The 14,211-nt window shown below is 41.6% G+C and overlaps 2 protein-coding genes across 3 annotated transcripts; both read left to right on the top strand.

Moving 5' to 3' along the window:
• The first annotated feature begins 1,795 nt into the window (after window positions 1-1,795).
• Window positions 1,796-5,175, top strand: LOC102314109 (actin, alpha cardiac muscle). The gene is made up of 9 exons (XM_005916908.2): window positions 1,796-1,920; window positions 2,953-3,103; window positions 3,205-3,333; window positions 3,461-3,571; window positions 3,665-3,749; window positions 4,014-4,175; window positions 4,265-4,456; window positions 4,543-4,724; window positions 4,939-5,175. The coding sequence occupies exons 2-9, from the start codon at window positions 2,975-2,977 to the stop codon at window positions 5,080-5,082; spliced, it is 1,134 nt and encodes a 377-aa protein (XP_005916970.1). The 5' UTR covers window positions 1,796-1,920; window positions 2,953-2,974; the 3' UTR covers window positions 5,083-5,175.
• A 431-nt stretch (window positions 5,176-5,606) lies between these two features.
• arhgap11a (Rho GTPase activating protein 11A) lies at window positions 5,607-12,841 on the top strand. Of its 2 annotated transcripts, XM_005916906.2 has the most exons (12): window positions 5,607-6,303; window positions 7,263-7,330; window positions 7,446-7,542; window positions 7,635-7,891; window positions 7,999-8,162; window positions 8,261-8,401; window positions 8,606-8,680; window positions 9,024-9,197; window positions 9,288-9,417; window positions 9,750-9,861; window positions 10,576-10,690; window positions 10,779-12,841. In XM_005916906.2, the coding sequence occupies exons 1-12, from the start codon at window positions 6,175-6,177 to the stop codon at window positions 12,260-12,262; spliced, it is 2,946 nt and encodes a 981-aa protein (XP_005916968.1). In that variant the 5' UTR covers window positions 5,607-6,174; the 3' UTR covers window positions 12,263-12,841. The 2 variants fall into 2 exon arrangements, with proteins under 2 accessions (XP_005916968.1, XP_005916969.1); XM_005916907.3 differs by lacking the exon at window positions 8,606-8,680 and having other exon boundaries at window positions 5,608-6,303.
• The last annotated feature ends 1,370 nt before the right edge of the window (window positions 12,842-14,211 follow it).

The raw sequence follows: 14,211 nt of genomic DNA, 5'->3' as shown, positions 1-14,211 counted from the left end.
CGTCATCTGCATGGAGGTATATGTTGATCTAAAACCCGTATATGCATGTTTTTAATTAAATGGTAAAATGTCTCAGGTTAAACAAATTATATGTTTTCAAGGATTTATTGCGAATAAAACATTGGTTTCCAAAGTTTGCTGATCATTGCATACTGTTTTTATATTTCACACAGTTTTCCAAGTTTGGGGGATTTGGGTTGTAAATAAATAACAATCCCAGGTTCAGCACAGGATATATTTCCACAGTCCGAATTAAGGATTTCATTAATGTGCACCTCACTCAGTTGTTTGTTTTTTATTTTATTTTACACAGCGCTCCACGTTTTCTGAAAAGGGATTTGTAGTTTTTTGCTGAGCGGGGAACCTTGGCTTCTTCCCAAAGCACAGACACATGTACATTAGTTTAACTTGTGATCCTAAACTGGGCGTGAGACTGATGAATGGATGGAGTGATAGTTTTCCCATAATGTCCCTCTCCACCCATAAATACACCTGAGGTATTCTTTATTTAGTTTTTTATAATCCTCACAGTTCAAGACTGAATTCTGTTTCCTAATTTTGCTCTGTAACTGTCGCCCTTTGTTATATTTTTACTGTGAATCACACCCCTTACTTTCTTGTATCTAAACAATATAAATCCAGTCTTCTATTAAAAGTCCTCTTTGTCATGCAGATAACTATGTGATGCTTCGTCTGCATCCAGCTCCTATCTGTGGAGTACAGCTATAAATAGGAGGCACTTGTGTCTGCTGGGGCAGTGTGGAGCAGAAGAATGCTCTCACATTCCTTTGCCTATCATATACTGCACATATTTCTCTTTTAGATCAGAGTTATTCTTCATTATATTTACTTAATTATTGTTGTACTCATTACAAATAAATGAGTGACATTTCCTGAGATACAGAAAAATCCCAAAGGGAACATTCTTGTGCTTCACCAACGATTATGCCAAATGTTTGTATCATTCACTCACAGATGTGAAAATATTACATCACAAGGTTCAGTGGACATAAAGGAAAATGAACCTTAAGCAGTGAGTGGCGCTTATATGGAATTCCTCATTGCAAGCTGTGAGACCTCAGTGGCTGCTCATTGATGACTCTGTTCCTCACCATCACCCTATAAGGAGACAGCTGAGCCAATCATGATGGAGCGCTGACACAGAGAGCCAGATCAGATAGAGCCCTTCTGGCAATACCATCAGCTGTTCCACACACTGAGGAGGCTCAGTGCACATACCAGCAGAGTGGTTGTTTTCATCTCCTTAGCGAGACACCAGTCACGCTGTCTTGACTGGATGGATCCGCAAAACCTGCGAGGGATGAGTTGCATTTGTTCCGCATTGGGAGACACATCATTTCAAATATTATACAGACACTTTATCAAGACTTTGACATTATTTGAGAGCTATTAAGAGATTGCACTGTAACTAAAATGCAGATGATGCCTTATGTTCCTTTCTTCCTTTCCTTTATTAATCTTGTTCTACAGTATAGTTATATAAAGAAAGACATCAGATATAGTTTTAGTAACAATATAGAAAAATGCTTAATTATCTTAAAAAGCTTTTTTAAAGACCTACATATAACAACCATCTACACCAGTTTTTGAAAAAAACTTTCAGTAGTTCATATCAATAGTCATCTCTGGGTGCATCCGAAAAGCAAGAATAACTGAACTAACATGTCATGTTTAAACTGTGAGCGAGTAGGAGTGCACTGTAGAGAAGTCTCTTCCATGTATGTGAAACAACACACATTTCCAAGGGCATGAGGATTTTTGCTGGCAGCTCTTATTTGGACTCGTGTGAACCCTCAGCCCCGCCCCTTGTCCTTCGACCCATTGTGGGGCATATTTAAGGGGATCCCCTGACTGTGACCCTGCATCCCAGTGGAAGCATCTGTGTTCCAGCTTGCTTAGGTGAGTACATTTCAAAGTGTGTCTCTTTGAATCACTGAAGAGGTATCTGCTTGTGCAACTGCCTTCTTTTTACCTTCAGGAAAGTTACTACCTGTTATTTGAAATGAAGGATTTTATTTTTTTTACTTTTATGAGAGAATAGATTAGGTTATTTCAGCGTGCTCAGAAGTTAGAATCACTGACTGGATTTGTGGAGCACAGTGAAAGCTGGTGTTATTTCTACCTGTTTTTTGCTTAAAATGGTTTGATTGCATGTGATGCCACAAACGACTGACAGCGGGGTGATGTGTTTTCCTGTGATCGGTACACTTTGTAGTGTGCAAAGTCTCACAAAGTATACCGATACACTACAAAGTCACGCTAGAGTAGTACTTGGAAAGTGCAACTCTGAGAGGATGTTGGTTAAATTTACCAGTGACTCAGTGGCTTAGGTTTAGAGGCAGCTGGGTCACAGAAGCAAGTAGTAAAACCCGAGTGTCACAGCGTACAGACAGATGGGTGCTGGCCAGGCACTTCTCTCTGACCTGAAATAGCAAGAGATCAATGTGTCACTTGTTTAACCCTGTTAACGGCTGTGGGGGTGCTGAGCTTAAAATAGCTCACAGGTCTCCCGGTTGTGGCCCTTTTTGGTGCTACCTCAGCAGCTCTTAGATACCCCAGGAACAATCGTGGCTGTGGAGATATGGTATCAGGGGTTTCTGACAAGGGTCGGACAAAAATAGCATCCATCCACATCGAATTAGCTCTGTAGCACCCACTGAATTGAGTTGTGCTAGTATTCACAAGTGATAATCCCATAAGAACAGCTATCAGATAGTGCTGGCTGCTCTTCAAAGGACTGTTAAATCACAGCTAATACGTATCTATTAACCACACGAGTGACTGACTCTATCTCTAAAGGGTCTCATTTAATCAGCTGCTCCAACAATAAAGTCAGTGATTGTTCAACAATAACACATCCTTAGTTTATATGATGGAGAATTTAGGCAGATGCTCCTAACAACCAGCCTAAACCTTCTCATCAAATTTTAGATCACCCCAGTAAAGCCTCATCATGTGTGACGACGATGAGACTACCGCCCTTGTGTGCGACAATGGCTCTGGCTTGGTCAAGGCTGGATTTGCTGGAGATGACGCTCCCCGTGCTGTCTTCCCTTCCATCGTTGGAAGGCCCCGCCACCAGGTATGCTCCAAGCAAAAAACTATCTTAGTGCAATGTTAAAAAGATGTTTAGGGTAACTGTTTTCATGTGTTTTATACTCCAGCTCATGTGTCTTTTTTCAGGGTGTGATGGTGGGTATGGGTCAGAAAGACAGCTATGTAGGCGATGAGGCCCAGAGCAAGAGGGGTATCCTGACACTGAAGTACCCCATTGAGCATGGCATCATCACCAACTGGGATGATATGGAGAAGGTTTGTGCAATTTCACCTACACCCCACTTTATCTTTACAGCCATTATAAGAGCATTTGGTGCGTCGTTAGTAAGATCAGGTTGTTGCTTATTCAGTTATTTCAGATTTCTTCTCTTTCCTCGGTCAGATCTGGCACCACACCTTCTACAATGAGCTGCGTGTAGCTCCTGAGGAACACCCCACCCTGCTGACTGAAGCTCCCCTGAACCCCAAAGCCAACAGGGAGAAGATGACTCAGGTATTTAAAGCAACTAATCAATTGTTTTAGACCCCATTTATACGTAAGTTGTGTGTTTCTTCTCCCTCTGATTCTGCTTGCTTTCTCTTGTAGATTATGTTCGAGACCTTCAACGTTCCTGCCATGTATGTGGCCATCCAGGCTGTGCTGTCTCTGTATGCCTCTGGCCGTACCACTGGTCAGTAAACTTCAATCATTTTTCCAGGTGTTTATTTGAGTCTGAGATCAGTTATTCCAGAATGTAAAATACAGATCCAGTACTTAAGCAAGAGATGCGTATGATGTGTGTGTTTACACTATTATTGTGTCTGTCATCTGTCTCCTTGTCAAGTGGAGGTGCTAATCCCCCTACAGCAGCATGTGTTCTCAGTGATGTCAGCAACATTGTATAGTGAGTGATGTGTGACATAGCTGAACTGCTGCTCTTATTTGCTCGTTAAAGGTATTGTGCTGGACTCTGGCGATGGTGTAACACACAATGTTCCCATCTATGAGGGTTATGCTCTCCCACATGCCATCATGCGTCTGGATTTGGCCGGTCGTGATCTTACTGACTACCTGATGAAGATCCTGACTGAGCGTGGCTACTCCTTTGTCACAACTGGTAGGACTATGCCATCTTGATTAATTAGTTTGCGTATTAAAAATGTATGAATTGGATTTTCCTAAATAGCTAAACGTTCTGGTCCTTAGCTGAGCGTGAGATTGTGCGTGACATCAAGGAGAAGTTATGTTACGTGGCTCTTGACTTTGAAAATGAGATGGCCACTGCTGCCTCCTCTTCCTCCCTGGAAAAAAGCTACGAGCTGCCCGATGGTCAGGTCATCACCATTGGTAATGAGCGTTTCCGTTGCCCAGAGACCCTCTTCCAGCCTTCTTTCATTGGTGAGTTCAGTCTCGATGCTTGAGTTACACTGTTTCTTTCTATGTTACAAAACGCCTTTTTAATCTTTTTACTTGTTTTCCACCAGGTATGGAGTCTGCTGGTATCCATGAGACTGCCTATAACAGCATAATGAAATGTGACATTGACATCCGCAAGGACCTGTATGCCAACAATGTGCTCTCTGGTGGCACAACCATGTACCCTGGTATTGCTGACCGTATGCAGAAGGAAATCACAGCCCTGGCACCAAGCACCATGAAGATCAAGGTGAGAGAATTGCAGACGTTTTAAGTAAATACACTCATGGATGAAGTCAATTAACACATCATGAACATTTATTTCGTAAACTTTGTAATATATTGAATTATTTAATTAGTTCAGTCTGTTACTGTTATTGACCTTGAGCAACTGTAACCCAAATAATTTCCTTAGGGATTAAAGTATTCTGATTCTGATTAAATGGTGTTTAACATTTCCTTAGATCATTGCTCCACCTGAGAGGAAGTACTCCGTCTGGATTGGTGGTTCCATCTTGGCTTCCCTCTCCACCTTCCAACAGATGTGGATCAGCAAGCAGGAGTACGATGAGGCCGGCCCTTCCATTGTTCACAGGAAATGCTTCTGAGCACACCTCCTTTCATCCATGCATTTGCACGTTGCTGTCTCATGTATATAAGTGTATGTTCTATTGTAATAAAGACAAACCTTTGTGAGAGAACCTCCTATGATATTGTTGTGTGAAACAAATATGGATCATTTAAGAAATAGTCTAACTGAGAAAATTAACAGGGCGGCGTCAAAACTAGGTCATTTCTCTGGTATAAAAAGTTTTACAATTCCCAGTCCTTAAAGTCCTTAAAGACTCAGGTGGTGTCAGTAAACATGCTGGTTATTTAACAGTCAGGTTATATTTAACTTTACTTATTACTAGACATCTTAGACGCAGCATAAAAGAGGCACTGTCTGTGTACAGGCACGAAAAAGCGGAAATTTCCTTTTCAAATGGTTGACTCATTTAAACTACATGGCCTACCGGTTGATCGCAGCGTCTGCTTGAGTTTTGCTCTGCCTTAACAGAAACTGCACCGCCCAGTGAGGCTGCTCTGGGTGTTAAAACAAACAAAAAAAGCAAGCACGTTATTCAAAAGGATTTCAGCCAATCACAGCGGAGAGAGCAGGGAGCGCCGCTGTTTGAATGCATTGCGGAAACAGTGGGCAACCGATGTGAGGAGCGAACCTTATTACAATGCAGTTAGCTAGCTAACGAGTTAAACTTATTTAATTTATAGAGTTTGTTGTTTTACAGGAGGTAGGCCGTTTTAGACCGCGTGCAACTTAGATGCTGTGTCGGTTATTTCAGAGTAGGGGAAAGTCAATGTGTTAACCTAGCTGGCTAATATTAGCTAGCTAACTGCATCGCAATGTATGCATGAAGTTAACCTTTAGATAAGTGCTCCATAATGTAACTTTAGTCGAGTTGTCTATTCATTAGGACTAAGTAAGGTTATTCTCCATACAGCTGATCAGCGGTTGTGTTGCTACAGAGCTTTATGGACGCTTAATATTCACGCTGAGCATGAGTTATCGTCCGGAGGTCTTGGGAAATTAACAAAGTCAAAGAGGCTGCGGTCAGGCCTGAACTGTTAGAGCTGTGAGTGCGAGTTTGCTGTGGCAGAGATAAGTGATCAGTGCAAAATTTCGAGGTACGTTTGCAAAAATGAGAGTCATGGAGAAAAATGTGATGCGTCTAGTGGCCGTGCAGCACCTCCGCTCAGCGTACGGGATTAAAACAAAGAACTGGAACAAAAACAAAGCGGCCAGCTGCAAGTCAGCAGCCAGCAACTCGGTAAGTTTAAATAAAACGTTTTTACTAATCTTCAACACCACTCACTTGTATTATTTGCAGCGATTCTGAAATGTAGGACTTCATCATAATCGTTGTGTTGGTGTAGTTAGACGACAAGTCAGCAAGTTCACACTATTAACCTTGGGCATTGTGTTGGTTAGACTCTTGAATCAGATTAGCATATTATTGAAAGCTGACGAGTCCCATTTGTTCGCAGACTGTTGTCACCCAAGCACTGAAGGTGCTTTGTTTGGGTGTTGCCGTCATTGTTCACAGCATAGATTTTGTTAGTCTAAAGGCCAGTGTTTTCTTATATAGCTTCATATTTGTGTGGGTTTTAAAATATTTCTTTAATACACACTTTGACATTGTGACGGCACAGATGATTAGATGTAAGTTGCTAAAGTGAATGTCAGTTAATGTGGAAATGAGTGGAAATAACTACTGAAGCCCTCCCCTCTACTTATAAATGGGTTACAGGAGTCACAAGGTTAGTTGCAACACACTTTGACTTTTCAAATGAAGGCTGAACTTCTGCATTTGCACGAATAGTCCCTCTTGTGGATAGAGAATTAATAGAAACAGTCCAACCTTTAGGTCAGAAGGAAGAAGGCAAGTACTAAAGTTCTGCTCTGCTGAAAAAGGCTAGACAGTTTTAAACCAACAAAGTGTCTCTGTGTCGCTCTTAAACTTAGGAATGCTTGGCATCCAGTCAGTCAACTGGTCAAAAGTAATGGCAATTTTGGCAGTGGTTTTGGTCTCTTAAGGAAGACCACACTAACTGTATAACCACAGTGTTGCAATGGATGAATATGTGAGTGGCTTGATGCAGCCTATAGATTGTTAGTTTTATTACAGCAGTATAGCTACGTTTCTGTTCCTCCCCAACTTTCAAGCCTTGTTGTTAAAAGTTGTAAAACTGGGCAAACATAATGTTTTATTGTTTATTTTTTCCCCAGACAAAGGTTTTTGGTATGTCCCTGGAGAATTTGCCATATTACAATATGGAATGTGGGAGTGTTCCAAGGTAGGTAATAATGCATATTTTAGGCTATTCAAACTTGCAGCTGGCAAGTTGTTTCATGTCCCATCTTGTGCATTTTATACTGATGATTTTTTTGTTTTTGTTTAACTGCCCTTAGTTTTCTGGTTGACGCGTGCATGAGGCTGCTAGCACAGATTGACACAGAGGGCCTGTTCAGAAAATCAGGCTCTGTTGTTCGTCTGAAAGCACTCAGGGTGAGTGATGGCTGAAGCTGACCTCGCTTTCACCGAGTGACCTTGACACTGGGGACTGTCTAACACAACAGAGCTGTGTTTTGTCTGTCCAGGCAAAATTGGATGCGGGTGAAGAGTGCCTATCTACTGCTCTTCCCTGCGATGTGGCGGGTCTGGTGAAGCAGTTTTTCCGTGAGTTACCGGAGCCCGTGCTTCCCACAGAGCTGCAGGAAGCCTTCTTCAAGGCTCAGCAGCTCCCAAATGAGGAGGAGAGGACCTCTGCCACCATGTTGCTGTCTTGTGTTTTGCCAGACAGGAACTTATGTGTGCTGCGTTATTTTTTTGACTTTCTTTACAATGTATCTAAAAGGTAAGTTAACGTAAAACCACCTTTTTTCAAATTCTCTTTATGCTATTTATTACATAATACTTTTATATTTAAAGAATTGATATTTTACTTTTACTGCTTTATCACAGGAGTGCAGAGAATAAGATGGATAGCAGTAACTTGTCTGTAATCTTGGCACCCAACCTCCTCCACTCTGGTGATGGCACAGAGAAGATGAACGCCAACACTGAGAAACGCCTCAAACTGCAGGCCGCTGTAGTCCAGTGTTTCATAGAGAATGCTCACAGCTTTGGTATGACCTGAGGCGCTGATCTTAAAAGCATTTCTTCTGTATGTCAAGTTTCACTCTTCTGTTTTACCTCTAAATATTTGACTTTCTGTGCATTGAAGGTGTGTTACCAAAGTTTCTTCAAGACAAAGTTCCTGCCATGATGGGCTGTGAGGCAGGGGTTCTGTCTCCTGCTCATGATGAACTAGAAGAGCCGGAGCTGAACTCGGGAATGAAGAGGAAAAGCAGGCGCAGCTTGGGTGGTAAGGCTATATCAGATTTACAGTAATTCTTTGCTTATTGGTACAATATGTGAATATTTGTAGTTTCAGTTCAACTGGAATATGTCACTCAAGACATCAGACAAATGCAAGTGAAAGTAAGCACTGCATTGCAGTGCATGTTATTCAATAATGTTATTTTTAAACTGCTGTAGTCAGTAAATGTGTATTTGGCTCATATTTCAGATGTGGTCAATGGTGCACTGAATAAGATAAAAACTAATAGAACACCCACAAATGTCCCCCACACAGACAGTCTTGGTATGTACCGTGTTGCCTGCCATGTAGCATGATAAAACTGTAGTAATCCATCTGCTATACAAAAGAAACGACAAGCTAAAATTTCCTTAATAAAATAAATAAATCTGGGAACATATTTGATTTCGTGCTTAAATCTTCTTTTGCACTTGGATTAAAGCAGTTTGCATCTACCGTGATAATGAATGAATAATGCACAGGCTTGCTTGATTGGCTTTTCACTCTTCTGCCTTTTTTTATTTACAAGCTTCTGCCAATATTTCTGAGTCCCTTTGGCATGTTTTCAAATGGAAATGATCAAATCCTGCATGTGTGAAGACATTCATTCTTCTGTGATTTTTGCCAGTCTTTTCTTCTGCAACTCCTGTGATTTCAACACCAGCCTCCAAGCGAAAACTTCCTCTGGAGTCTGGCAGCTCTTTTGGCTTTTCAAACAAGAAACGTAGATCTGTCAAAAAGAACCTTGGGATAGAATTGCTTCCTAATATTTTGTTCAACGGGCCCTCCACACCTGGATCAGGTAGTAAAGAATGTTTAATTACTGGGCATAAACTGCTATGGTATCTCTTGATCTTAATACAGCTTTAATTTTCCTCCTTAAATATTGTAGCCTGCAGTACTTCGGGGATGCTGGATTCTTCCCAAAATGTCCTGTCGTCAGCAGGGAGGTCTAGAAGGCAACCGACCACATCTGCAAGGAAGAAGAGCCGACGACTCAGCAGCAGACACCTTATCAACAGGTACAGATCTGATCATTCATTTCTCACTTTTGTTGCTTTTTCTATTTAAAATCATGTAAAGTAGAGGCGGGCAATTAATTTTCTAAGTGGCAACATGAGAAACTGGGACTGTTGTGAAGGGCAGCACCAATAAGCTGAACTATGTATTCATTTTCTCTTTGATTATCGATGTAGCCCTCCACAACAGTCCCAATTTCAAATGTTGCCATTTGGGAAAATGAATTTCCCACCCCTCATCCAAAGGAAGATACACTTGTAAAGCCTTAGCCTTTAATCTAAACTATCCCCAGCTTATCTTGCTAATAATTGTTTTATTTATTTATCCTTTTCAGAGTTGAGTCTGGAAAGGCTGGTTGCTTTTCTCCTAAAACAAGCAAAAAAGAAGCTCCACACAAGTCCCTGCGCTTGCGTTTTAGCCTCGGGGGGAAGAGCAGCAAAGACGCTGTAAGTGTGTTGGCCTGATGGAAATCAACCACTTCTCTGGTTTTCCCATAAACACTGAAAGATTAGTCAAGTGCATTCATGCATAATCTGCAATTAATACATTTGCACATGAGGAGTGATGTGGCATGTATTTGTGCACAGTAGCACTTTTTTATTGTTGTTTTTAATGTACTAAGTTTACTTAAAGTGACTAACTCTAAAACAAGTAATCCATGCAGGACTTTAAAGGTAATCGTAATTGTAATATGATGTAATATTACTGACTAAATTGTGATATTTGCATGGCACCAAACAATAGAATGGTGTTTGTTATGCTTAGATTTCAGTGATTTCACTACACTAAGCACGCAGGTGGACGAATGTTAATAAATGTGTGTGTGTGTGTGTGTGTATATCTATCTATCTAGATATATCTCTATCTAGATAGAGATAGATAGTAACCAGTGTTTGAGTACATTGTGTAGGCTGTTTAAGGCTCTATACTGATGCTTTATAGTCATTTGTGTATTCTTGATTTAATAAAAACTTTAAAAAAAATCAAATGGATTGTTTCTTCTGAGTGATTTTTATCATCCTCTGAAGAACTAACCGCAAAAGTCATGATATTAACATCTTAATGTTACTTTTTGGTTTTTTTCTGTGGGATCCTTTTTAACAAAATACTACTCTGACATTTCACCCTCTTTCATTTCTCATTTCATGCCGCTCATCAAGGCTTCTGAGTCCATTGGTTTACGACTTGCCAAACAGGAGAGCGCCACCAGTTTCCGTTTCACCAAAGAGACAGAGTTCATTCCATCAGTTCAGCCTGGAAAAACTGAATCCAAGAGTAAGTACCAGACAGCTGAACTTTATGCTTAAAATAAAATATTAAATCTTCTTGTCATGTAATGCATATCAAAAATGTGCCTTTCCAGGCTCCAAGTTCATCAGTAAGTCTGAAGACAACTTGCTGACGCCCAGATGTGTCTTAAATGCCCACCGAAGCTTGTGGTGTGCGGAGACGCCCGTAGGAGCCCAGGCCTTGAGCGGCGGGTCTTTCACGGATACGCCAATGAACCTGTGTCTTAAAAGCAGCTACATGTCTGAGCCCGCCATCGTCGTGTCCAAGCCCCCAGCAGTAAGCAGCCTTCCCATGAAGTTGTGTTGTGCTTCCAGTGCAGAGAGCCTCGAGAGCGAGAGCTCAATCCCTGAAGCCCAGAGACAAACCGGTCCCACCCTGCTGAAAATCAAGAAGGCCTTCTCAGAGTCTGGAAGTGATCTCCAGGCTGTCATACAGGAGTCCCGCAAAGCCTCAGGAGCAAGTATTTCAAAACCATCCAACATGATCACAGACCCTCCTCCAGAGACTTCAACAGCCAAATCTCTGTCTGTGCCAAGTGAAGCCCCCAGCTTCTGTATGCAGCAGAGCCTTCTGGCTAATGAACAGAACATTACTTTTGGCCAGATTGAAATTGCTGCTTTGTCTCCTTTGCATATTGATAGTGTAGTTCTTGAGGCTGCTGAATCCCACAGCCCAGTCATCCAGGATGGGAAAGGTTCTCTCTGTGCTGCTCCTGCTGGTGGGAATAACAGCTTCACAGTAGGAGCAGGAGAAAGGGAGATGGAGGAGATGAACTGCAGCAAGTTGATTGATGCTCTGGATATCCAAAGTCCTGCTCACTTCAGACTAGGTGTCTCTTCTGGACGGCAGTCAACTCCATACAAACCAGGTCTTGAACTCCGAAATGAGTTTGTTACACCACCTAAAACTGACGCTGTAGTCAGTGTGTTACATGACAAGAGGGAACTTCCTCCAGAGATTGGTACCAAAGTCCAAAAACAACCAACGTTTTCATCACACAGTCAGGAGGCTGAAAGGCGTCGTGTGGCAGACCACATTCAGCACTTCAACAAGCTCACCATTTATTCTCCCACAGGCTCAAAGAGCAATCAGATCAAGTCGCCGCTTAAATTCCACCGCACCCCTGTGCGTCAGACTGTTCGCAGGATTAACTCTCTCATGGGAGAGAGCAGGAAACCTGTTAGAAATGCAGGTACCATCACCAACCAGCGTGGACAAGTAGCAAAGGCTGTGAGTCTAGAGAGTGGCCTTTCCCCTCACCCAAAACTTCAACCTCACCACGGAGAACACGAGGTGCCATCCAGCCACACGTGCCCTTTACAGAAGCCCCCTCCAGTGCCTCCAAAAAAGTCACGCACCAAGTCCTGTGTGCTGGGCGACGTGACCAACAAGGTCCAATCAAAGACCCAAGTGGACTGCTCAACCAATGAGCCATCAGGAGCTCAGAAGCCTCTGCAGCAGCTAGCCGGGAAGGACATGAACTATTACAGAGGTTCACCCAGAAACCCTCTCAACCAAGGAAGGCTGCTGTCTGCTACGAAGCCTGTCGATTTATAGTGAATATCCATTTGGCCTCTTCTCTCCTTTAACTATGCAGGTGTCTGCTGAGAGTGATGTTAAATGTCCTAACCTATTCATGTTTTCAGGGTCTTAAATTATTGTCAGCTGTCTAGATGCTGTTTGTGTTATTTTAGGGTCTTATTGGGAGATGTTTGTATGCCTTACATTTGTTTTACTTCAGTAAAACCAATTTAGAAGTTAAGATGTCGACACATATCAGCCTATAAGATTACGTTTAGTTAGTAGTGTGCAGGCTAAATTGTGTAAAATGTGATTGGTGTGACTGGGATGTTTTGATTGAGTCATTATATTTATGCCCTTTTAATGTTAGGTAGATGTTTGGGGGGGGGGGGACTTGACTGAAGTGAAAGGGTTTTTATTCCATATTATTATTGTCATGTCTTGAACAGGGGAAGAAAACATGCACCTTTGTTGGATTTTGTGGGGAGGAAAAAAAGCAAACAGTGTTCATGAAATCACATGTCTATTGCAGGCCATTGTTTTTCAAGTCTTCAGCTATTTTTCTTTTCTTTTTTTGTGCTAACTGCATCAGACGAATAAAGTCAAACAACATGATTTGTTTTGTGGAATAATTTTTGGACTCCGTGCAACCACCAGGGGGAGTGCTACAGCTACTGCAGACAGCTGCAAAGTGAGATGCGGCTGCACTGGGATGTTAGCGCAGGCCTCCAGAATGTGTCAGCTGGAAGTTTAGAGTGTTTACACTAACTTGTTGAAGATCTATCCAGATTTAAAATATATTACTTGAGAAATATATGACGTTATTTACAACATTTATTTAAACGTAGTTGAGTTTATATAAAGATTTAAAAAACCGGTTACTATTTTTATTTTATTTTTTTGTCCAACATTTTATTTTTTGAGTCAGCAATCTGACTCAAACTGAGAACTAAAGCCCCAGATACTATTAAAAATGTAACATTATGTACTTGACTAACCCGGCATGAAGAAAGCAAATTGACATTGTATCCCCCCTGCAGATTCGGAAGCCTTTCCCGATCGGGTGAGGGTTAAAATCATTCCTGGAGATTTATTCCTCAGCCCATTTGGAAGCTTGCCATCCTTCATGTGTGTGAGGTATGACTGGACCTGGGGCAGAATGCCACGCTTTAATCTCATGTTGCACTGACCGGAGCGCATGGTCTTTTGGGGGGTTGACGACTCATGACGTTGTCATGACCCCTAAATACGTCAGATTGGGCAATGTAATAAGCGGGTGGGTTTATGCTGGGGGAAGGTGGTGCGGCTACTTATCAGCTTCCTTAAAGTTCCCTTTCACAGGGCTGGAATGGTTAAGAAAACTTTAGGGATGCCAGGTTTTTGACAATAAATAAATAAAAATCCGTCAACTGGGTCATTTTAGAGTCACGTCAGCAATTTCTAAAACCATTTACTTTTTAAAAAAAAAAAAATGAAAAGGCAAACGTTTATGCCTTCATTAATGCCAAACATGAAGGATACAACATCATCTATGAGACTAATCCCAAACTTCCTCTTGAAGATGACTGATTTAAAAAAAACAAACAAACACACAAAACAATTGAGCTGATAAAATATGGACTAAGCCGAGATCACGTGACTCGTTTGGGTCATAAATGAACAGGTATTAGTGAAATGATTAAACATATACTCTGGCTTAGGCTACACCACTGCGCTTTTTCTGCGTTTGTACGAAGCAATGCAATTTTAAAAAAAATGCCTTTAATGATTTTTGTTTTTCTCAGGTCTGTGATACATGAAGCGCTACCCTTATTTCAGGCTGGACCCTGCTGAATGGATGGAAATGGAGTTCGACTAACTGGTGTCACAGGTGCTGCATTTTGGCTCATCTTTTAAAGTTTGTCTGTAACTGCATTTGTTTGCTTTAGCAGCTCGAGCTCCGCTTTTCATTTATAGTTGCACATTTACATATAATGCACCGTATT

This window comes from Haplochromis burtoni, unplaced genomic scaffold, assembly GCF_018398535.1.
Source record: "Haplochromis burtoni strain Fernald_Lab_line unplaced genomic scaffold, NCSU_Asbu1 Contig_16, whole genome shotgun sequence".
Lineage (NCBI taxonomy): Eukaryota > Metazoa > Chordata > Actinopteri > Cichliformes > Cichlidae > Haplochromis > Haplochromis burtoni.
The sequence above is the reverse complement of the archived record's forward strand: the minus strand, read 5'-3'. Positions and strand labels throughout refer to the sequence as shown.